Source organism: Ammospiza caudacuta, chromosome 3 (genome assembly GCF_027887145.1).
Source record: "Ammospiza caudacuta isolate bAmmCau1 chromosome 3, bAmmCau1.pri, whole genome shotgun sequence".
In the NCBI taxonomy this organism is placed as follows: Eukaryota; Metazoa; Chordata; class Aves; order Passeriformes; family Passerellidae; genus Ammospiza; species Ammospiza caudacuta.
This window is the reverse complement of record NC_080595.1, coordinates 6420964-6442811: the sequence shown is the minus strand read 5'-3', so window position 1 is coordinate 6442811 and position 21848 is coordinate 6420964. Positions and strand designations below refer to the sequence as shown.

At 49.9% G+C, this 21848-nt stretch overlaps 1 protein-coding gene across 2 annotated transcripts in view; it reads left to right on the top strand.

The window, feature by feature from the left end:
- The window catches only part of GALNT14 (polypeptide N-acetylgalactosaminyltransferase 14), a 98195-nt gene that overhangs the window by 18923 nt on the left and 57424 nt on the right, over window positions 1-21848 (top strand). For both annotated transcript variants that reach the window (XM_058801901.1, XM_058801902.1), the window contains exon 2: window positions 14878-15047. In XM_058801901.1, coding sequence (XP_058657884.1) covers window positions 14878-15047 — 170 coding nt within the window. The remainder of the gene's footprint in view (window positions 1-14877; window positions 15048-21848) is intronic.

Here is a 21848-nt window from a genome sequence, read left to right as displayed (position 1 = left end):
TTGCCCTTTAATTATTTAATTTATTTTCTATATTTAACGTGCTTGCTCTTCATGAGTCAACTGAATTTTCATGGCTTTTTTTTTTTTTTTCTCAAATATTTATCTGTGTTGGCGGAGGGAACATTTTAAAATGAGCTTCTCAGAACTTGCCCTAGATGCCCTAGTGTCTCTTCTGGCTGCTTCTGCCATGGAGTGGTTACCTGCTCCCCATTTCCCACATTTCCCCGCTGCTTCCAGCGCAGATAAAATGTTAAATCTAAACACAACGAAGAATTTTAATTTTATTCCTCATCTTCACCACTTGGGAAATAAAAGGCTGGTGGGCTTAGCCTGGTGCTGGCAGCTGAGCCCTGCTCCAGCAGTGCTGGCTGCCCATTCCTGTTTGGCATTGCTGGAGCTGGGCAGGAGTGAGGGATAAGCCACAGTGACCCTGCTGGAGCTCAGCTGTGACATGTGAAATAGCACAGCCCCTGCCAAATGCCCTGTGGAGGGGAAAACCATCTTGTCCTGCTCTACCAGGATCCTGGTGCCTTTTAGCAGCCTGGATTGGTATTTTAGAATGAGGAGGCTTTTGCTGCTTTTCTTTTTGTAGTCCCATTTGAGTAGGGAGGTGGAGGATGGGATTGTTGAGCAGCCTTTCCTGGGTAACTTGTGAGGACAAGCAGGGTGCTGCCATGTGAATTAACAGCAAATCCTGCCTGCTTTTGCTCCCTGCCATCTTGGAGAGCTGGAAATGGTACAGGGGGGGACACAAGGTGATGGCTTCTCTGCAAGAAGTAGCCTCAGGATGCTCAGTCTGGGATGGAGGACAGGAGTTGTGCTGGAGGTCTGTAAAGTCATTAATGGCAGACAAATGGTGGATAGGAAATAGCTCCCATCTCTTCCTGGGCGAAATTGGGATTGTCAAAGAAAGCTGGCAGGGGCAGGTTCAGTGTGCTGGGACACAAGCAGCCTGTGGAACCCCCTACAACTGGATTTTTTAGGTGCTGAAAGTCTGGCTGGGTCCAGCAGTGGCGGGACAAGATGCACGGGGAAAAGGTCTGGACAAGAGTTAAATGAGATCCTCTTTTTGCCCTGCTCCTCTGAGCACCACCTTCCTCAGCTCAGCAGTTTTAGAGCTGGGTGGATCCAGCTGAGCCCCTGCCAGTGCAGGCAGCTGGGCAGATGTTTGTGTGCCTATCTAGGACAGGGAGGAGGAGGCTGCATCCCTGCTGGGGCTGCTGTGCATCCTGCTCAGGAGCTAAAGCAGAGCTTCCCAGGGCCAGAGCACAGCACAGACCATTAGTCTTGCTGAGTACAGCTATGATTGTGCTTAGCACTGCCTTCCTATCTCTCCTGGCTGAACCACAGAGCACTTTGCAATGATTAATTCAGCATGAAACTCTTAAGTGAGCATTATTGCCCCGTGTTAAAGCAGACATAAAGGTTGCTGGCAGAGCAGGAGCAGAAACTCTCTGCCATACAGATGTTCACCAGCCTGGCTGTCTGCAGCCACCAGTACATCCCACTGGCCTTCTTTTGTCTCAGCACATTTTTAGGTCCATTTTGTTGCCCTTGAGATATTGTTCCTTTTGCAGCAAAAAAAAAAAAAAAAAAAAAAAAAAGGGTGGAGGGGGGATGAATTCAGATGCTGAGCTGTACCCAGTAGTTTGGGATTAAAACTTTTTGACTGCATAGATGAAAAGTCTTGGCTTGTGTAACCAGTTATTTCTGGTGCATCTCTCCAGGCATCTGCCTTGATGTGGGCAGCAGTAGCAGCAGCATATGCTGCTGGCTGCACAGGGACCAGTGCTGTCACCATCTGTGTGCAGGCTGGCTGGGGCAGTGGCAGGCATTGCTGCTGGGGCTCTGTGCCCCTGCCTTGCCTTCCCTTCCCTTCCCAGGGCTGTGCATGAGCCAGGGCAGGTCATCCAGCTCAGAGCTGGGAGCCTGTGGTGCTGTGTCCAGAGCTCTTCACATCTCATGAGGTTTTTCTTCTTCAGGCTCTAGCGAGGGTATAAAGATTATGAAAGCTCTCAGCTGGAGCTTTGTGCTCTGGAGGTGCTTTTACAACAGTAAATCAAGTATAAAAGCAGTCAGGTAGGGTTTTTTTGTAGTGCTGGTTGAGATGCCTTATGCACAGCTGATAGGACCTCTGCACTGGCTGCTGTGTTTTTGGGCAAGATCATGGAGTAGCATGTCTGCTGCTTGGCACATCTTCTCTATCCCTCATGGTTTCTGCTTTTCCCTGAGGTGGTGTGGCTTTTGCTTGCTCCAGCATGCCTCTCAAAGCCTCAGTGTACCCCCAGGCATCTTCTCCCTTACGTTTGAAGGCTGACTGGTGCCAAGGGCTGGGGTAGTGAGGGGAGATAGAGACAGGCCTGGAGCTGGAAGAGAAGAGCTGCTGGAGTGTGTGGGAGAGGGTAAGGATGGAAAAAGGTCTGTGAGAAAAAACAAGCCCAGTGGATGCCTAAGAGAAGCAACATCACCAATTTGGGATTTGCCTTGTGCTTTCAGGACCATCCAGACAACAGAAGGTTGTGTTTCATCTCTGGTTACACAGGCCCAGCAGGAGTGGTGTGAGACACTTCCCTCCAGCAGCACGTACCTCCTTTGCAATCTCTACTGCCCTGGTTTCCACCAGGAAGGTCAGCTAAGGAGGCATGGCTCCTCAGCAAGGAGATTCCCTTCCATCAGGCACTATATATCTAAACCTGCATGCATTAACCAGGTCTCAGCCATATCCCTCCTTTCCTTGCCTGCCTGGCCAGAGTTTGCCAGCGTCTTGTTTCCCTCTGGCTGGAAAGACTGGCTCCTCATTTCCTTGCAGCTCCTGCCAGCAGCAAACACGACCTGATTTGTATTATCCCGTGTCTGATCCCACCTAATCCTTAATGCAGCTCTGCAGGCAAGGGCGGCGTGGTGCTGCTGGAGCAAGGGGGATCAAAGGCATGTGGGCTGGGATGTGGCCCAGATGGGTGATGGGACTGCCTAAATGTGAGTCCAGCCTCTGCTTGTGTCACACAGGGGACTTTCCTCCCTTCCCTCACGGCTTTCTGAGGGCAGGGAGCTTTGCCTTCAGCAGATAGTGCCCAGCTGCTGGTGCAGCTGATGTGTCCCCCCCAGCATGAGATGCTCCCCATGGAAGATAGCATGAGGCTGTTCCAGATGTGATTCTTTGGCTTCAGAGGTCCTGGAGGTGCTGCCTATCAGCTTGTTTGTGGTGGTTGGGTGGGCAAGCCTTGTGTGGTGACCCCTCTGTGCTGCCTGGGCCACTAAGTGGGACACATGTTTTCTTGCCACCCAGCTGTGCTGCAAGAAGCTGAACTGTGCCCATGACCATTGCCACTGCCAAAGCATGAAAACCCAAGAGATTCAGGGCAGCTTATTTCTGCCTGCATTTGAGCTTTGCTGCTGGCTTGTAGTGCTCTGCTTGCCCACACTCATCTTGTGACGGAATGTCATCTACAGGACTGCCCTGGTGTCTGCATGGAAGGGGATGAGGTTTGAGACACTGAGATATGTGGCAGGGCTTGCTGCCCCCGCAGTGTGTGGAACTGTGGAGTTTAATGTGTGTATGCCATGAGCCACACTTCCTGGGTGGAGGAAATCTCTTCCTGTATCAGACAAGGGGACTGGTCCAAGCCCAAGCAGGAGATGCTCACCAAGACTTCCATATTGTGTTTTCGTGACTGAGGACTTCAAAAATGCTCTTTTCCTTATTGCAGTGAAACGTGTGTTTGTATGTGAGGGAGAGAATCAGTGCCAAATACAGATTGGGGTTTTTTTATGATAATAACAGCAAAGCTCAATGCTGGTTCCTGGTTTCCCTCCAGATCCCCATGCTCTTGGATGTTTTGAGTTTGCTGCATCAGGAGACTTAGCATGGGTTTGGTTTTTAGGCTTAGCATGGGTTTGGTTTTTGTGATGCCCGTGCTGCGGCTGCCGTGCCCAGACGTGGCTCTGCTCAGGGTTTTCCCATGCACGCAGCAGGGCTGTGCTGCTGGAGGATGGCCAGAGCCTGGAGATCTGCTTGGCCAGGCCACACCAGCCATGTCCTGCTTCTGTTTTTGCCCATCCCCAGCCAAGCCTGCATCAATCCCAGGCACAGCACTCAGGGCTCCCGCAGTGCCTGTGCTCACGGCTGGCCAGGACTCACAGTCCTTCCCCAGCAGGCTGGATTATTTTCAAACTTGCCATCCCATTCCTTCCTAGGGTGCATTTCTCACTAGCCAGTGCTGTTTTTTTTTTTATTTCTATTACCGAGCTGAGATAGAGGAAGGCTGGGCTGACACATGTGCTCTAAATTATGCTGCTGTATCTCCGGTGCTGTCAGTCATGGTGCACCCAGGCCGAGGATCTTGCAGACACTCCAGCAGCAGGTACCTGAGGATCAAAGGTTTAGATCCGTCCTTGCTGTCACAAATGTTTTATATCTAGTTTCTCCTTGAGGGGAGTTGGGGGGAGAATGAGCTGGTACATCTGAGGAGTACACACACCCTGGAGCATCGTTGCTGTGACCTGAGCTTCATCTCCCTGCACCTATGTGTTGAGGACCAGCTCTGGGCTACAGAAACACCTTCCTCTGCAAAATGTGTGTGTTGGGATGAGGACATGGGTCACCAGTGCTTTTTGACAGGGGCATGGTGTCTGACAGGTGGGCACTGGCAGGTCCTGAGCTCCAGCTGAGCCCTGAGAGTTTGCCCCATAGGTCAGCACCCCACAGCCTCTGCTGCCCCTGCATCCTCCTGCATCATGTGTGTTAGGGCAGCTCTCATGTCTCCCAATGATGCTTTTAAATCTGTTGGGGAAGTCTTGCTTTGTCCAGGAATTTCTGCACTGCTGCCACCATAGCTGCTTGGTATGGTTTGGGCTGGGCTGCAGCACATCACTGCACAGAGGGCAGGAAGGCTCTCTGCAAGGGCTCAGGGCATTTGGGTTAGTCACCAGCAAGGGTTTTCCTCTGCTCTTCCCACTCTGCTAGAGGTGAGAGGTGGGAAAAGGGAGAAGCAGCCCTGGTACTGCACTGGAGCTGCTCAGCACAGGCCATGCTCCTGCCCAGTGGGAGCCCTGTGACTGAACTGTAGGAGCAGGGAAGCTGAGGCGTGGCTGCAGGGAGCCCAGGGCTTTTCCACAACCAGAAATCAAGTGCAGAAACAGAGAGTTTGGTCTGACAGCATTTCTTGTCCTTGCTGAACTCCTTCCTTGGAGCAGGTTGTGCCTTGGTGCTGTCTTGGTACATCTCTGCTCCCCAAAGCAGTTAGCTGTCAGAGGGAGGGGGAAAGGTGAAGCTGGTGGCTTCTTAAAGGCAGCTAAAGCCATGCATGCAACTATCCTGTGTGTTTGCAATTATTGTATTTTTGTTAATACCTATTTTTATGATACATGTGGTTTTTTATAACCTTTCCCTCCCTTGGAGACACTTCACATTCACATGCTGCTGTTACCATCACTCCTGTTGCTGCCTGCCTTGGGAGGGTGGCTGCTCAGGGAAGGATACTAGCATTAGTTTCTAAAGCTGTGTAAAGATCCTCATGGAAGCAATTACCAGATGGATTACCCCTGGCTTTGCTGCTGTGAAAAGGCCATGTTGGGTCGAGGATGCTGACTATATTAACAGCACATCCCTTCCTTCTTGGGAGGAGTGCTTGGGATTAACCTCCTGATTTTTAAAGGGCTGGGTTCAGAGCAGGACATTCAGAGCAGGGATCTGCCTGGCTGGCTCCTTTATTCTCCCCTCCCTGATCCCTTTTCCCTTTCCTTTGCCCTGATGTGCCCTGTCCCAGGCTGTCCTCTGGCACGTGGGAGCCACAGCTCCATGGGGAAGGGGAGACCTTCCCTGACCTCTGAGGTGCTCCAGCTCTGTGGCTTGGTGGGAGTTTTGGCTGTTCTGCAGGAGGAGGAGCAGAGCTCAGCTGGAGACTGAGTAGAGCTATGGGCTCCTAAGTACTAAATCATCTGCTGCTCCTGCTGAAGCCTGGGAAGGCTGGTTCGACCTTCATGGCTGGGAAGCAACTCATGTCTGTCCTGAAAGGCACAGGAGGAAAACAAAACACTGTCTGTCCATGTAGGAACTCCCTTTTGCTACTTTATTTACCCATCATTGCTCTGGGCTCTTCTCAGTATATTTGACCTCTGGTGATGCTGGAAATGTGCTGAACGTGGCTGGTGTGGCACCATGGCCCCAAAGATGCTCTTTGGCATCTCCTGGCACCCTGGTGAGCCCAGAGAGGGTTGCTGAGGGGATCCCCTTTGGCAGGGGGCAAAGGCATTTTTGGAAATTAGCAGGTGGAGAACAATGAGAGGGGCCAAAGGTGCTGTGGGCATCCCACTGCTGATGGGAGTGGCACTGGGAGTACTGGTGGGGGGCTGCTCCCATCAGCTCAGGGAACTTGGTTTGGGAATTGATTCTCAACTTTTCCACTTATTTTGGGTTTTTAAAACTTGAAATCTTAAAAAATTAAAATCTCAGTGAAAGCAGAGATTCTTAAAACTTATTTTGTCTGGTTTGCCATCCAGAATTACCATTTGTAAACCCATTAGAGGGGTTCACAGGTGCCAGTGGACTTGGACTGGCATTGCTCATCCTTTTCTTGGGGCTGTGGGAAAACCCAAAGACCATTTTTAGATAGAAACTTGGGGAGACTGATGCAGCCCAAGCACAAGCAGCTGAACTGAGAAGCCCTGCAGCATCCCAGGAGAGCTGTGGGCAGACGTGGGAGGAAATGACCAAAAATCCTCTCCATCCTTCTGCTTGACTCTCGGTACAGACAGAGCTGGGTCTTCTCTTTTGTCCAGTCAGCAGCTTGGTTTGTGCTGACCTCCTAAATATTCAGCTCATTATACACTCGAACGTATAAATAAAACAGAAGCAGGCAGCAATATTCTCCAGGAGGATATAATCGGCTTCCTTTCCTTTTTAATTACACAGGATTTGTCTCCATGTGTCAGGCTATCCTATGGGCTAATTTGTAATTCTAAAGAGTTAAGATCTGTGTTCTTTATGTAGTGAGACTGTTATGAACACACCTGATTTTGGGGATCCAAGATGAAGGAGCATCTTTCTAGGTGGAAATGCAAGGAGTTTTGTTGCTGGATGTTGTTTTTAGAGGTCAGTGGCGTGGAACTTGCATTCCTTTCCATTGTCACAGAGTGGAATGAGGTTCTTCACTATGCTGGAGCTGGTGAGGGCCACCATGGGAACTCCTGGGGTCTCTCTGGGGTGTGTGATGCTGGCTGCTGGCATGCTTTGTCCCTCTGTAGGGACATGATGGCCTGGTGCTACAGCCAGCAGGTAGGAGCATTGTCCATGTATGGAGCTCTGGCTCTGGCTGCCTGTGGGAGATGTGGATATATTTTAACCTGGCACCACTGCCAGTGCAGCAGTTGCTTGCTGATAAGTGTGGTGTGAACTCCGAGCTGACTTGTTTTCTCCTAAGGGAAGCCCTTGAAACAAAATTTGGCTTTTCATCAAAGCAATGAATCTGTCATCTTTCCCTCTGTGCAGCTCGGAGTCCCCTGCTCCTGATTTGCAAATAAATTCCCCATTTTGGTGCCTGCCCTGGCCATCCATTTTAAAATTAAAGCTTCGGTGCCCTTACTGGAAGAAGCACCAGTAATTCTCCAGTGGCTTTTCATGCTGTTGTATTTGGCTGGAGACTCCAACAGATTTAAGCCTCTGGAAGGTGTTTCAGACCATGTGTAGTTTTTGCCACAGATACAGGCAAGAAGATAAACAAATTGCTGGTTCTGTCTGTGATTGCCTTAATGGTGGCCCAGATTCCTTAGCCCTGCATCAGCTCCTTGCACTGACCCAGTGGCCAACCACCTGAGCTGATGTCTGAGTGTAGGGATGACAGGAGGAAGATGCCAAAGAGCCTTCTCCAAGGCCTTGGGGGGGGATGATTCCATCCAGGCTGAAGTTGCAGCTGTACTTTGTGAGGGTCAAGTCTTCTTCCAGTTCTTGAAGGTCACATCTTCCTTGGCCCCTTTCCAGCCTTTGTCATTCCTGTTGCCTGATGTAGCAGGTGCCTTGGTTGTGTAAATGTGTGTGTGCATCGCCAGGCTCTGCCCACACAGGAGGTGTGAGCAGCAAGGGCAGAAAAGATGGGGACAGTGTGGTCTTGGCCTCAGGGCCAGGTGAGAAAGTGGGACACTGAAAGGTCCTCAAGGACTTGTGCTCCCTTCTGAGCCAGCAGAGGAGGAGGAGATGGAGATGCTCCATCCTTTGAAGATGGAGCAGAATGCCTGTGGATGTGCATGAGCAGGAAAGGGTCAGTGGCAATGAGAAGCTTGATGGTGAATGTTCAAAGCTTCTCCAGGGACCCCAGCTGGAGGGCAGGCTTTGCTGGAGAAGTGCTTTGCTTTAATTAGGTATCTGTATTAATATTTTATTTGATTTTTTCTTTTGTTTTGTTCTTGCTTCCTCCAAAGCGGGGTCAGAACAGACTCAGATCAGAAGCTTTTCCTTGAGAGACAAAAGAATCACCTCCAAGCAGGGGGAGGTGCTGGTCCTCCTTGGAGCAGGGTGGGATCCTGGATCTGCTGTGTGTCCCCATGGGGTCACAGAGGAGCTGCCACCAAGGTGCTCATCATGTTGTGCCCAGGGACCAGTGCAGGAGGAAGAGGAGTTTCACAGCCCTCAAATAAATGAACTGGAGCTAAAATATCCATGGGTCAGAAAAGTAATTAAGGCAGATCGTGGTCGGGGCTGGAGCTGCCTCCATTCCCAGTGTGTGGTTTGTGTCAGCACAAAGCAGGGCCACTGAGCCAGTGAAGCACTTAAGCAAGTACTTAGCTTCAAGCATTTAAACGGGTTTCTGTTGGTTCCCACATGCCTGGAGTCACTTAAGTTTGTATTTAAGTGCTTGATTGGCTCAGGGATTGTGCAGTTTGAGGAAGGAGGGTAAGAGGAGAGAGGTGACTTCCAGGGTTTGCTGTGAATTTGGTGTTGAAGGGTACCTGATGCACTGAGGATGTGATGCAGGATGAGTACAAAGCCTGTTTTCCCAAGACCCAGAGCCTGCTTTTGGCACCACCACTTCCTCTTTGGATGGGACAGAGGCTGGCTGTGGTGCTGCCTGTCTCCCCCTTGTATCCTGGGGCTGAGGCCATTGGGATGCACAGCCCTGCTCACTCAGGGCTAAGCCGAGGCACTGGGCTCTGGGGTTGAGAAAAGTACACCAAAACTTGACTGAAGGACCTTGTACCTCAGTGCTCCATCTGGGTTATTCGAGGATGAGGACAAAGGCAGTCTGACACTGTCCCACTTCTTTTCCCTCTGATGCTGCTGACCCTCTTAAGTGCACGTGCTGGCACCGGGGGACGAGGAGGGATGAGCCCTATCCTGTTTGAAGTACTATAATCCTTTCAGATGGCATTAGCGCCTGGGCCAGCGGCAGCTCTATAATTGAACCTCCTGTTTGCAGGGCCCCTGCGCTTCAGTGAGACTCCTAAATCTCATTTGTATAATGCCTGGTTGCAGTTCCTGCTGAAAGATTGCCCTCTGCCTCCAGTGCCCCCGAGCCTGCTGAGCACAAGGATGTCCTCGCTGGCAGAGGAGTGACAGAGCGTGACTGGGCAGCAGCAGAGTGCTGCATGGCATCTGAGTTTCCAGAGCTTTCACCTGCTTATTGGACCTTGTGATAGGCTGATGTAATTTTTAATTTCCCCCCCCCACCTCCTGGTTTTTTAATGCCTGAGTCCCAGGGAATGGGCTCAGTGGCAAGTGCTCAGTCAGGTATTTTGTAGGGATGAGATTTTCCAGGGAAAGCTGGGTTTGAGAGGAATGGAGGTAGAGGCACATTTGGCTGCTACCAGATTCCTTTGGGGTCATCTTTACACCTGCACAAGCAAAACCCTTTTTGTGGCCAGATGGGTTCCCTGGAAAACCCTGTCAGCTCTGCCATCCCCCTGGGCTGGCTTGGGTTTGCTGCCTCCTGAAATGCCATGTGTGGCATTCGCATTCTCTGAAAAAATGCCTTTGCACAGGGTTTTTCTCCTGGGAAGCTGAAAGGCAGAGAGAGGAAAAGAGAAAAGAAAACAATTCTTATCTCATTTGCTTCTCCTGTGTTGTGCTCATGTGGAATGTGTTTGGAGATTGTTTACCCACAGGTGATTGTTTCATTGGATTCTGCTGGGAGTTGTTTTGACTCTTTGGCCAATTGGGGCCAAGCTGTGTTGGGACTCTGGAAAGAGTCAGGAGTTTTCATTATTATCTTTTTAGCACTCAGTAAGTATCTTTTCTGTATTATTTAGTATGGTATAGTATTCTTTAATATAATACAGTAAAAGAAGATAATAAATTAGCTTTCTGATAGGATGGAGTCAGGTGCATCATTCTCTCCCATCATCGGTGGCCCTGCATTTGCAATAACCGTGCTCATGGCACTGGTCTGATTCACTCTGGTCTGAAGGCAGAACTCAGCAGCCCCAAAAGGAAAACAGCTTTTATTTTAGCAAGGGCTTAAGTTCTCTATGTTAAAACAGTGCCACAAAAGAAGAAAGAGAGAGTCTCCCTTTGGCTCGCACTGCCCACTCCTTGTCTTGCTGGGCAGCTGGAGGCTGGCCCTGGGGCCCGGTGTGACCTGCCCGTCCCTGTCCCTGCTGGCTCCTCTGGGGAGTCTTTTCACCTGACATGCCCTTGCAGTGCTGGGTGCCCAAAGTGCTGTCACAGCTGCCCTTTCCCTGACAGTGCCCAGCCTGGCCCGGCCTCCTGTGCCCTGACAGGAGACACCACAGCCCCACAGCAGCAGCCGCCGCTGCTTGTTCCTCCTTCCCGCTCCAGCAATCCCTGCTGTACTGTAATCACACAATTATTATGCCGTTAAAATGTCATATTCGCAGAAATCCACATAAACAAGGCATTAGCAGTTGCCAGGAAATTGTAGTTTTACTGCTAATGACCCATTTTCCCCCTGCAGTACCACTTGTTTTTTGTTTTTTTTTTTTTTCCTTAAATATTATTTTTTTCCCTTCTTTGTTTCTTTGGTATTTTTTTTTTGTTTTGTTTTGTTTCTGAGCTGTGATTTAAGAGGCAGATGACGAATTGCATCTTTGCAGTGAGAGGTTTTTAATCTTTAATGTACAGTTACAGTGAAAAGCTGCCTCTGTGCCTGCTCTGGGCTGTGTGCCCTAAGCCAACAAGGGTGATGGGTGGTTTTGGAGGAGGTGCCTTTAGTGGGTCATTTTTTGGGGGGTGCTTTACTGAAATGGCAGACAAAGCTCTTGGTGACCCCTGCTCTTGGCTGGGTGCTGATGCGAGATGGAAGCTTCTCTCCACAATAATTTTGTCAGTGTCTTTTTGTGGGTGTCCCTGTCCTTGAGCACCCCTGGGGGAGTCCCCAGTGTGGTGTTCGAAGAGGCAACACTTGTTTGCCAAGAGCAGACAGCCCCTCCTTGGATGTATTTTTCTTCTCTTTCCTTCTGCTCATTGAGTCTCTCAAACTCTCTTAAGCGTTGACTGTGTTTCCTATAATTAATACCAGTCATTAAACTGCAGTGTTGAAAGAGAAATTACCTAATTCCAAGAAAAAAAAAATGAAAATTTATTACTAGTACGTGAGAGAAAATGAATAGGAAACTCAGAGAGATGAGCCCTATGGAAGATAAATAGAAAGGCAAGTGGAATATTGACTTGATCCTTTTCTAGTGCAGGGTAATTTGGCCTCTAAAGTGAGTTAGATCATAATAAATTAAATTTAGATTTCAGCACATCAGTTAAATAACTCCCAAGACAGAATTCTGGTGTGAGGAAGAGGTGATTATACATTGTGGAAATATTATAATGAAGACCTTATCTGGTAACCTGTAACCAATGTGCTGTCCCTGGGTGAGCAAAGGGGATTTCTCCTGGTGCTTTAACTCTCATTCCCTGTCTCAGATCAGGTGCAGGTGAGAAACAGGTGAGTCCCAGTGTGCAGGTTGGTGAGGTCTCCTGCCTCCTGCTGCTTGCAGAGCTGGGAGCTTTTCATGCTTTCCTCTCCTGCTTTGAGCAGCTGTGTTTTGCAGAGGTCAGTGTGCACCTGTGTCTGAGCTGAGCATTCTGCTCCAATTTCAGTTACCCTTTTAGGGAGGCTTGGGATGGAAAGAACACCCAGAAGATTTAGGCAGGTGATGCAGATCAGAAGCAAATTAACAACCCCCAGTATCTACCTCTGGCTGAAAAAGTGAACCCAATCCCTGGTCTTGTTTTGTGGCCAGATAGGGATTGAAATAAGTGTTTAATCTCTGGCATCTAGTTACTGTAGATCTCAAGTGTGTATTTAATTACCCAGTATTTATTATCCATCCCACAGATAGCTTTCCTCAGCTCAAAAAGAAGAACCTTGGTGAATCAAGGTGGGCTGGTGTCTTTCAGGTGGAGATTGCACAGGAGTATTAATTAGTCACTGCAGAGTGAATGAGGAATGCAGCCCTGGAATGCAAGGTATATCCTGAGCAGGATGAGAGGTGAATACTGTGGAGTATGGCACTGGTATTTGTCCATTTCCTGCTGGGACCCCACCCCTGGTAACAGCACATGAGTGGAGTTAGATGGAAAATGCCATCCCAGACCCTGGAGGACCGTGCCACGTGCCAAACCCTGCTTCTGCTGCCTGACCAGAGCATTGCTGCACTTGTATCAGGTGCAGAAGCTCCAGTTTTCTTGATTTCAGGGAATCCACCAGCCCTCCCACCTGAGCCATCAGTCAGATTCTTGCCCAGCTGTACCCTCCTATCTGATCCAATGCTATTGGGTGTACCTGACATCACAAAAACCAAAACAGCACACGCACGCACCTTACAGCCTTAAGTGCTGTGTGGCCACTTTTGAAAGCCATTTCTCTTCTTGTTAAGTTTGATAAAACCAACTTTTATTTTTCTTCACAGCATTAAAATTTAGGGACTGCAGCTCCGGTGGCTGTTTCAGCAGCGCCAGGCCCTCCTGGGGTCATCGTGAAATCTTATAAACATCAGGCTGTCGCTGGCTGCGCCATGCAATCGCCTCACTCTTCCCTGATCTTTTACTGCCGTGCTACATCATGTTTTGCAAGATGCCTGAGAAAAAACCCAACATAAACAGCATTTATCACCCTGTGCACGTCAGCCCTTCTGAAAGTCCGCGGCTGGGTTATGTGCATCCTCCTCGTAAAACTCCTGCAGGGACCTTACTGGTTTTGTAACTTTCTCCCAGCCTTGAGTAACTTTATTCCAGTCCTGAATAACTTCCTCTCAGTATGGCTGGTGACTCAGGGGTTTCTTCTGATCTCCTCACTGGGGAAGGTGCTGGAAGAGGTCCTGGGGTCACACATGGGGAGGATGAATACAACCCTGTATCTGGAAACCCCTGCATCCCTGGAATTTGTTGGCTCTTTGGGAGTGCTCATGTTGCAATAACACAGGGTGATGTGGGGTATCAGGCTGGAGGTGCCTGACTTGCTCCTGTGGTGGTTTACTTGCAGGAGCCAAAGCTCCCTCCTCCCTTTCCTGTGACTACAAAAAATGCTCTGCCAGATGTGAGTAAAATCAATTATGGGATAAAAATCGCCCTCTTCAAAAGCTTCATTTTGCGCTATTAGCAGGCAAAACCGGCTTTGAGATGGTGTGAACTGAAGAAGGCGGAAAAAAAAGAAAAGCAGAAGAAAAGATCAATTATTGGATAAGATCACAATTTTCTTTAGGGCTGAGATGTGTGTAAATGTTTGCATCTCTCAGTGTTACAGGTAGGCTGAGATCAAAGAGGTTGTGCTGCTGTAGCGATGAGATCTTATCGGCGCTGTTTTGTGCTGCCTGCCTCAGACACTGCCAAAGGATGCTTAAACCCCCAACAGCTTCTGCTGCTCAGGGATGCTTCAACCCCAACAGCAGCGAGCCACCAAGAAATTTTTAAAGCCCCCAAGGTTGTTGAAGCTGCTGGGTAATGCTGAAATGCAGCTCTTCCATCCTTCTGGAGCAGGGGGGGATGTGATTCCCTCTCTTCTCCCTGCAGTAGGGCTGAAGTCCTTGGTGGGAGATGTGTGGTGGCAAAGATGGACTGAAATTGGGCTGGGAGCATGATACCCCCCTTCTTCCAGGGTCCTGTTGCTGGAGCTGGGGCTAGGATGTGGCTGTGGAAATGTAGGATTACTCCTTTCCTCCCTGAAAGGTTATGGGGGCAATGGGTCATGTGTTGTAAAATAACTTTGTTTTTTGCCTAGAGAGACATTAAAACCTTTACAAAGTGTTTGTGCTGCTTGAGAGGGGCATCCACCAGAGACCTGAATTTGGATTCAGATTAGTCCTTTTAATTCAAATTGACAGGCTCTCTTTGACATATTGTTTCAGAAAGTAAGGACAAAAAATAAACCCTGGAGACCTTATAGGACTCTGTAGGAGTGTGCCTCTTGTTGACGGAGTGATAAGACTATCCTTTATCCCCTCAAAAAGGAAAGAAGCCCAGAAGTTTCTTTTCTCCATTAGGTGAAAAAGCCACCTCATAGGCCTGGGAGACTTCACCTCAAACTTAAGGATAGGTAGTTGGACAGAAGCCAAAAAGTCCCACCTTTGGGGCAATTTACTAGAAAAAGAAGTGACCAAAGAAACTAATCGCTTTTTGTAAGGTGCTTTACCAGGAGCAAGAACCTCTAGCACCTGGCTGGGTTTTTCCTCTGTTTGTTATTTTGCCTTTTTGTTTGCAACACTGCAGCAGAAGCCATCCTGCTGATTTTTGTGCCTCCAAAGGTAGCTGAGCCATCTTGGATGTGTTGTAGACCTCAGAGAGCTTATGAGACCTGGCTGGAAGAGGCTACTTATAACAGAGCTCCTCGCTGGCTGCTCTTGCAGCACTTGCCCGAGTTGTGGGGATGATGGAGCTCTGGAGCGGGGTCAGGCGCGCTCCGCTCTCTGCTGTGTCTAACGGGGCTGCCTTTGTGCGCGCAGGAGCCGGAGGCGGACTGGGACGACCTGTGGGATCAGTTTGAAGAGCGGAGGTACCTGAGCGCCCGGAGGTGGAAGGGCGGCGAGGACCCGTACCGGCTGCATGCCTTCAACCAGCGCGAGAGCGAGAGGATCCCCAGTGACCGCGCTGTCCGCGACACCCGCCACCACAGGTGCTGCCTCCCCCTGCCTCCTCCTCTTCCTCACCTAACTTCAGTTATTGGATAAGGTCACATTCGTGGCACGGGGGCCGTGAGAAACGCGGATCACTTGTTTTCAAAATTTTAAAAGTTTAGTGGTAATGAAATGGTTATAAAAAATAGTAATACAATTAGAGTGATAATAATTTGGACAAATTGAATTAGGACAATATGAGACAATAAATACCAAGAGCTCCAGACGTCTGGGTACCTTTTTCTGGGCAGCACGAGCCTGAAAAAGGACACCCGTTAACAAAGGATTAACCCTTAAAAGCAACAGCCTGTTGCATATTCATACACCTCATACATGATGCATAAATTCCATTCAAACACAGGATTCTGTCTGGTCATCATCAACTTCTCCCTCTGAATCCTAACAGCACCTTTGAGGCAGGAAGAAGTTGGTTTCTTCTGATAAGGGGGCTCTAAATTTCTTTTTCTCTGAAAGATTTAGGTGTCCTGTGGCTGCTATCTCACTGTGAGTCCTTTCTTTGAAAAAAGTATCCTACATAGCATAGTTTCTATTTTAACATTTTTTATAACCTAAAACTATATTTAACACACTACTTAAGAGAATTAATACAGCATTACTTTCTAATACAACACATATAATATTCATTTTAATATTTGCAAAAAGCCAATCATAAAATACATGCATTTTTCACAGGGGCCTAGTCCCGTTCCCCTCCAGGGATGTGGTTTCGGGTGCTCTTGGGATTGGGTCTGCCTGGGTTGTGTTTCTGGGATTGAGTGTTTCCCTTTGCTTGATTTCTTGGCATGTCTGGAAGTTTTAAACCTGTTAATTGAAACTGTATAAGCTATTCCAGGACCATAGGGAAAGAAAGGAAAGCCCTTTATTTTCCCTTCCAAAAAGTAATGGGTTTGCTAGAGCAAGTCTCGCTGTTGGGCAAAGTCTTCACGGGTGCTGGGAGCTCTTGCTCTGCTGATGCAAGGGGGATAAAATAACTGCTGAGTGCTGAAATTGCTCTGCAGAGAGAGGAGTGGGGAATAAGGGGTAATTGCTGAGTGAAGAGGAGAGAAGGGTAAGAACTTGTTGGGTCACTAGCTGCTCCAGCTCCACTGAGGTCAGAGATGTCCTTTGGTGCCCAAAGGAGCTCTTGGGAAAGGCAGGGAGGATTGCAGCAACTGTTGCCTTGCAGATGGAGCTGCACTCCCCTGTCAGTGTGAGAAGGGTGGGATGGGAGTTTTGGTGCACCCTTGCTTCCTGAGGTCTCAGCTTTAGTCTCCCTCTGGTTGTCTTTCCAATCTCACTAGGGAAGAGCTGCCCTTCCTGCTGAAGGTCAGTGGGGTTAATTGTTAGTTTGCTGGATGGGGTGATATGAGGATGTCCCAGTGGTGAAGGAAAAGCTCCCAAGGTCCCCTCCATGCAGTTTTCCTCTTTGTCACCTGAGGACACAGCATATGCCTGGCCCCTGCTGTCAGTCACCACTCCAGAGCTGGTGCAAGCTCTTTCCATGGAGCTGTGCCTGGCATTGTGTCCCAGCTTGCAGGCAGCAGCTGTCTCTCCTGCCTTGTCCTGGGAGCCCTTTTGAGGCAGTCCTGCTCTGGGGGAGCTCTGTGCTGGACCCAGCCATAGCACCCTGCTGCCTGTGCTGCACCCTGCTCCCAGATCAGAGTGACTCCACTCCTGGCAGCTGACCCAGCTCTGAACTTCCCCCATTCCAGTTCACATGCAGCACTTGGGCTGAAATGCTGAAACAGCACCAGTTCCCCAGCCCTCTGTAGCAAGCCATGTGCTTATTTATTTATTTAGTTACTTTTTGTTGTAAGGACCAGATGCTCCTTTCTCCGGAGAGGAGCTGTCAGCCCTGACGGACGCCTGTTATAGCTGAGCAGAGAGCGAGTGTGCTATTCCTGGAGAGAATTAATGCCAGGGATATTAACCATCTGCCCTATTAAAAGGGAAGATTGCCTCGCTTGCCCCTTGCCTACCCTCAGTGTGCAGTGGCAGCCACCTTGTTCCTGGGCGGGCAGATGTGGCACTGAGTGCTCCTGTGAAGGAAAAGTTCTCATTAAGGAGGAAGAGAGGGCACAGCACGTGGGAGGGGCTGGGGCTAATTTAATTTGTTTCCAATTTCCTTAACCCAGTAATTGGATTCTGATTTATTGAGTATGCCTGAGGAATGCTGCGGATGATGCACCATTAGCCAAGCATTAGAGTAGCCACGGAGGAAATGGAGCTGCCGGCAGGTCTGGGGGAGGCAGGCGCTGATGGAGACGATGAAGGAGGGAGAAGGATCTGGGATTGGTGGTTGAGGGAGAGAGGAAAGTGCAGAGCTGAGCCCTCTCTGGAAAAATAATCCTTACTTACAGCACAGGTGTCTTGGGAGCTGCTGTAGGTGATGGTCAGGCCTTGCTGTGCAGCCTGGAAGCTGGTCTTGAACTGTGCAGCAGAAATGTGTGGGAAAGCATGGATAAGTGTGACCTGCTCTCGGAGGAGGGAGAAGTTGCTGGGGGCTGTGCAAGGACATATAAATGGAATGCACCATGGGGTTGACTAGGTGCCCTCCTGTGAAGGGGAGAGCAGGGTTGTGTGGAGCGGGCTGTTGAGGGAGGAGGGACACCTGCAGTGCTCCTGCTGCACTGGAGGCTGTGTTTAGAGGCTTGGTTTCAATGGAAAACTGGGATTAAGCTGCTCAGAGTGAACCCAGAGAGTTAGGCCTCAATTCTACTCCACCTGACTTTGAGGCAATTCAGGACCCCATACTCAGGGGTGCCACTGTGCCAAGAGGCTCCTGCCCAGCTTGTGCAAGGGTTTTGGAGGCTTTGGAGAGGGTCTCATCCATCATTTCCGCTCCTTGCCATTGATAAGCAACTTCTCTCTCAGCCTCTCGGTGAGATGTTGTGCTCTGCTTTGTGACAAGGTTTCCAGTGTGTTGGCTCTCCATCCTTTCTGCCTGTGTGTGATGTGTGACAGCACTGAGATGGACCTTCAGACCATGGTAATGCCCAGAGACTCACACATTGGATCCTAATCCTAGGGACTGGGATGTGGGAATGCTGCTCCTCACAGCTTCTCTGTGGGGTGTTTTTCGTTGGGATGGTTGCAGAAAGTTTCCTGGTGTTATCTCTGCTAATCCAGCCAAGCATCTGGACTTGCCAGCGATAGCTGAATGTACAAAATCTGGCAAGGGCTGAGCAGCAAGCTCCTTGCCAGGAGGTCATGGAGAGGGCAAATACTTTCAATGGGATGGGATGTGGCACTGACAGCCAGTTGCTTAGCAATGTTTGCTGGATTGATTTTGTTTTTAAATTGCAGCCAGTGGAATAGTTTCAGATGGAGAGGAATTGCAGTGTTCTAAGAAATCAGAGCAGGAAAAACCATGGTGGCTCTCTTTGCCTCTGGCTAGTGCAGGGCTATGAACTTCAGCTTGGTTTGTGGGTGATTTCAGCCAGGGAGCTGTCATGCTTTCTGAGGACTACTTTGTGTCACCTGGCCTGGGAGATATCACAGCTGGACTGTTGCTCCTGGTGACCTCCTTGTTTCACTGCATTTCTGGTTGCACATTGACTGAGCTCTTTGTTGAAGATTGCAATGCAAGATGTTTTCCATCACCATCTGTATGGCAGATTACCTTTGTCAAGTGTGCAGTTTGCTTTATCTCTCTGAGTGACCACATTCACACCTCCCTCGGGAGGGGACATCTGCTGATAACAGACTATTGAATGTCACTGCATGGCTGAGAAGAACTATAACATCCCACTGGGAGATGCTCTGCCCAGAGGGAGGAGCCAAGCATTGCTACCCAGATATAATCCAGAGGTTTTGAGACACCAGTATGGCTTTCTCCACTGGATTCCCCAGAAGAACAGCAGCTGTCTCTTCTTCCCCTGGATCTTCAGAGGAAGAATACATCCTTCTCTACAGGACCCCCCTTGCTCCAACAGAACCACCCCTGACACTGCAGGAGGGCTGCAGCCACCTTTCCAATGAGACTGCACCAACACCCTGACCCATAGAGTGTCAGGTTGGGTTCTGACTCTGTCAGTGTTGTTCTAGTGTGCTGCATTGTTTATTTTATCCTTTTTTTTTTCCTTTCCCTATTAAAGAACTGTTATTTCCTGCTCCCATATTTTTGCCTGAGAGCCCCTTAATTTAAAATTTATAGCAATTCGGAGGGGTGGGGAGAGTTTACATTTTCCATTTCAGGGGAGGCTCCTGCCCTCCTTAGCAGACTCCTGTCTTTCCAAACCAAGACACCCTTGGACCACATAAAGGGCTGCCTTTCTCCAAGGAGGAGACCTTGGATGCTCCTGTTCTGCTGCACCCCATCTTCCCCAAAACTCAAGGTTAAAACTTCCTGTGATTGCATCAGCACACCGGACCTGGAGCTTGGTGGTTATCCAGACTGTGCACAGCCAGCTCATTCCTCCGGAGTGGGTGGCTAGTCTCCCTCCACCAGGATAGCCACATGCACTGGGAATTACCTCATCCCTACCTCCCACAACTCCCACCGGCACGCTGCGGGACCGCAGCGGCAGCGAATGAGTCAGTGCCGGGGGAGAGGAGCGGAGCTCTCCAGCACTGCTCAGCCGCTCGGAACGCCGGCAGGAGCCGGGACGTGTCGCCCCCAGCCAGAAGATTTCATCCTGATGGCTCCTGGGCTCTTTCCATCTGTGGCAGACAGCTCCTGGGGAGGCTGGTGCTCGCCACGCCAGTGCTCCATATGCTGCTTGGGCTGACCCCCGCCTCGCCGTGCCCCGCTGGCTCTGATGGATGCGCGGATGCTGTTGTGGCTGCCAGGCTCGCTGGGACCGGCCTGGGCGGGGGTTTGTGCAGGCTGAGGGGGAAATAGGGGATAAGGAGAGGAGATGAGAGGTGAGAGCCTCCAGCAGACTTCTCCAGCTGCTGCAAATCACGTCAGCCAGCTTCAGGCATCTCCCAGCGTCTGTTTTCCTCTGTTTGTTTTGCTTCTTACTTCAGCGGTACACGTTTAGTAGTGCTGTCTCAAGAGCTGATAAAGCAAGAAGGCCAAGGATGGAGCCCTCTCAAATTCTAGCACAAGACTGCATTTTTGAAGTTCCCTCCTTCCCTGAGTCTCAAGTGCTTTACAAGAGGTCCTGCCTACCCAACTGAAGTTTAATTTTACAGCTGCTTAGGGGTGTGTATGTGTGTGTGTGAGACAGAGAAAGCAGCTGCTAAGATCAAGTTGTGATTGAAACATGAGGCTGGCAGGGATGCTGCAGGCATGAAGATCAGGTGTTGCATTGTCTGCTGAAGGTGAGAGCATCCTGGCAGCCCAGAAGCCAGGTCCTGCCAGCTTGTGCTCCCTAAAAGAACCTCTGCTGTTATAGTGTTGTAGTCCTATTCTCTTTGAGAGCAACAGCATGCACTCCTAAGATTTCCTCCAGGTTTCTTGTCTTAAATCCCTGTGCTAAGCCAGCTGGAGAGTGTCCCCTGGGTAGGAAGGCAGCTTAGGACTGGTTGCTCTGCTCATATGGACTGGCTTTGTAGGGAAGGGAAGATGCAGGTGATGCCTGTGAGGTTTTCCTAAGGCAGAGAGCTGCTGTCTTGTATTCTCAAGGTCCAGAAATGCCAGGATTTCAGCCCTCAAGCAGGAGCATTACACACTGCAGTGCTGTTTTGACCCATTAATTTCAGCTTGCATCCCAAGGGTGCAGAGCTTGCACATTTCACATCACAGTGGTTGGGGTAGGCAAAATTGCCTGGCTGTGCTGAGTGTGGGCATGACTGGAAAGAACAGGTGGTCCTGAGGGTCACCTCTGCTGGGTGTGGTACCTGTGGGCACCTGGGGCTGAGCATGGCTCTCTGCCCTTCCCCGTGTCCCTCTTGGGCATAGCTGGCACGTGGCATGTTGGCATCCCTGTGCAGATGGCAAGAGGGCAGCTGGGGCATGTGCAGGCTTTGGGGTTGCTCTGGTTTTGGGTGAGGTGAGATTGCCCCCCAGGAGTGGCTCTGTTTTTGGGTGAGTTGGTGATTGCCCCCCAGCAGTGACGAGCACTGACAATGTGGTGATGTCTTCTTGGGAATGAGGAGTCGAAGGGGAGAAAAGCTGGCAGCATTGCCTTTGGTTTGGAGTGTTTATGATGCCCTTGGACTTCTCACATTGCCTTGTCTTCTTCCAGCTTCCTTTCCTACCAGACCAAAACCACTTTGAGGTTGTTCTTCTTTACCCCACATAGGAATTTAGGCATTTTACCATTCTTTCCTGGTTTCTTGAGAGTCCCCAAAGGAAGAACTTAATGTCTGGATGCCAGTATGTATGGAAAAGCCCAGGCAGGACAGAGTGGGGGCTCTGCTGTCCGCAGTGATGCCTGAACATTAGACCTGCAGAAGCAGGTAAGTCCCTAGGATCCCTAGCAGGTGACCAAACCCACTTTGAATTTGAGGGAGGGTTTGTAGGGACCTAGGTGGACCTTGCACAGTTGAGAGCAAAACCAAACCCATAGATTTTTTAGGTCTCCTGTTATCTTTCACTTTGCTGACTCCACACATTTCTTACTTTGGCCTCTGGAGTGTAGCTGGGCTAATCCACTTTCCTGTGTAATGCAGACTAAGTCCTGGGGGATTATTATTTTTAAAATGTGCTTGCTCAAGCAGTGTCTCATGAGTTGCTGGCTCAGGGGGTGCTGTGTGGTAGAGCAGGGCAGGGGTTGGTGTGGGCAGGGGTGCATGTGCTCGTGGTCTCCCTGTGTCTGGTGCTGCTGGGAGCATCTCCTTGGGGCAGGGCTGAGCAGAGGAGCCTTGAGTGCAGGGCAGATGGATGAACCCTGCCCATGAGGTTGGATGAA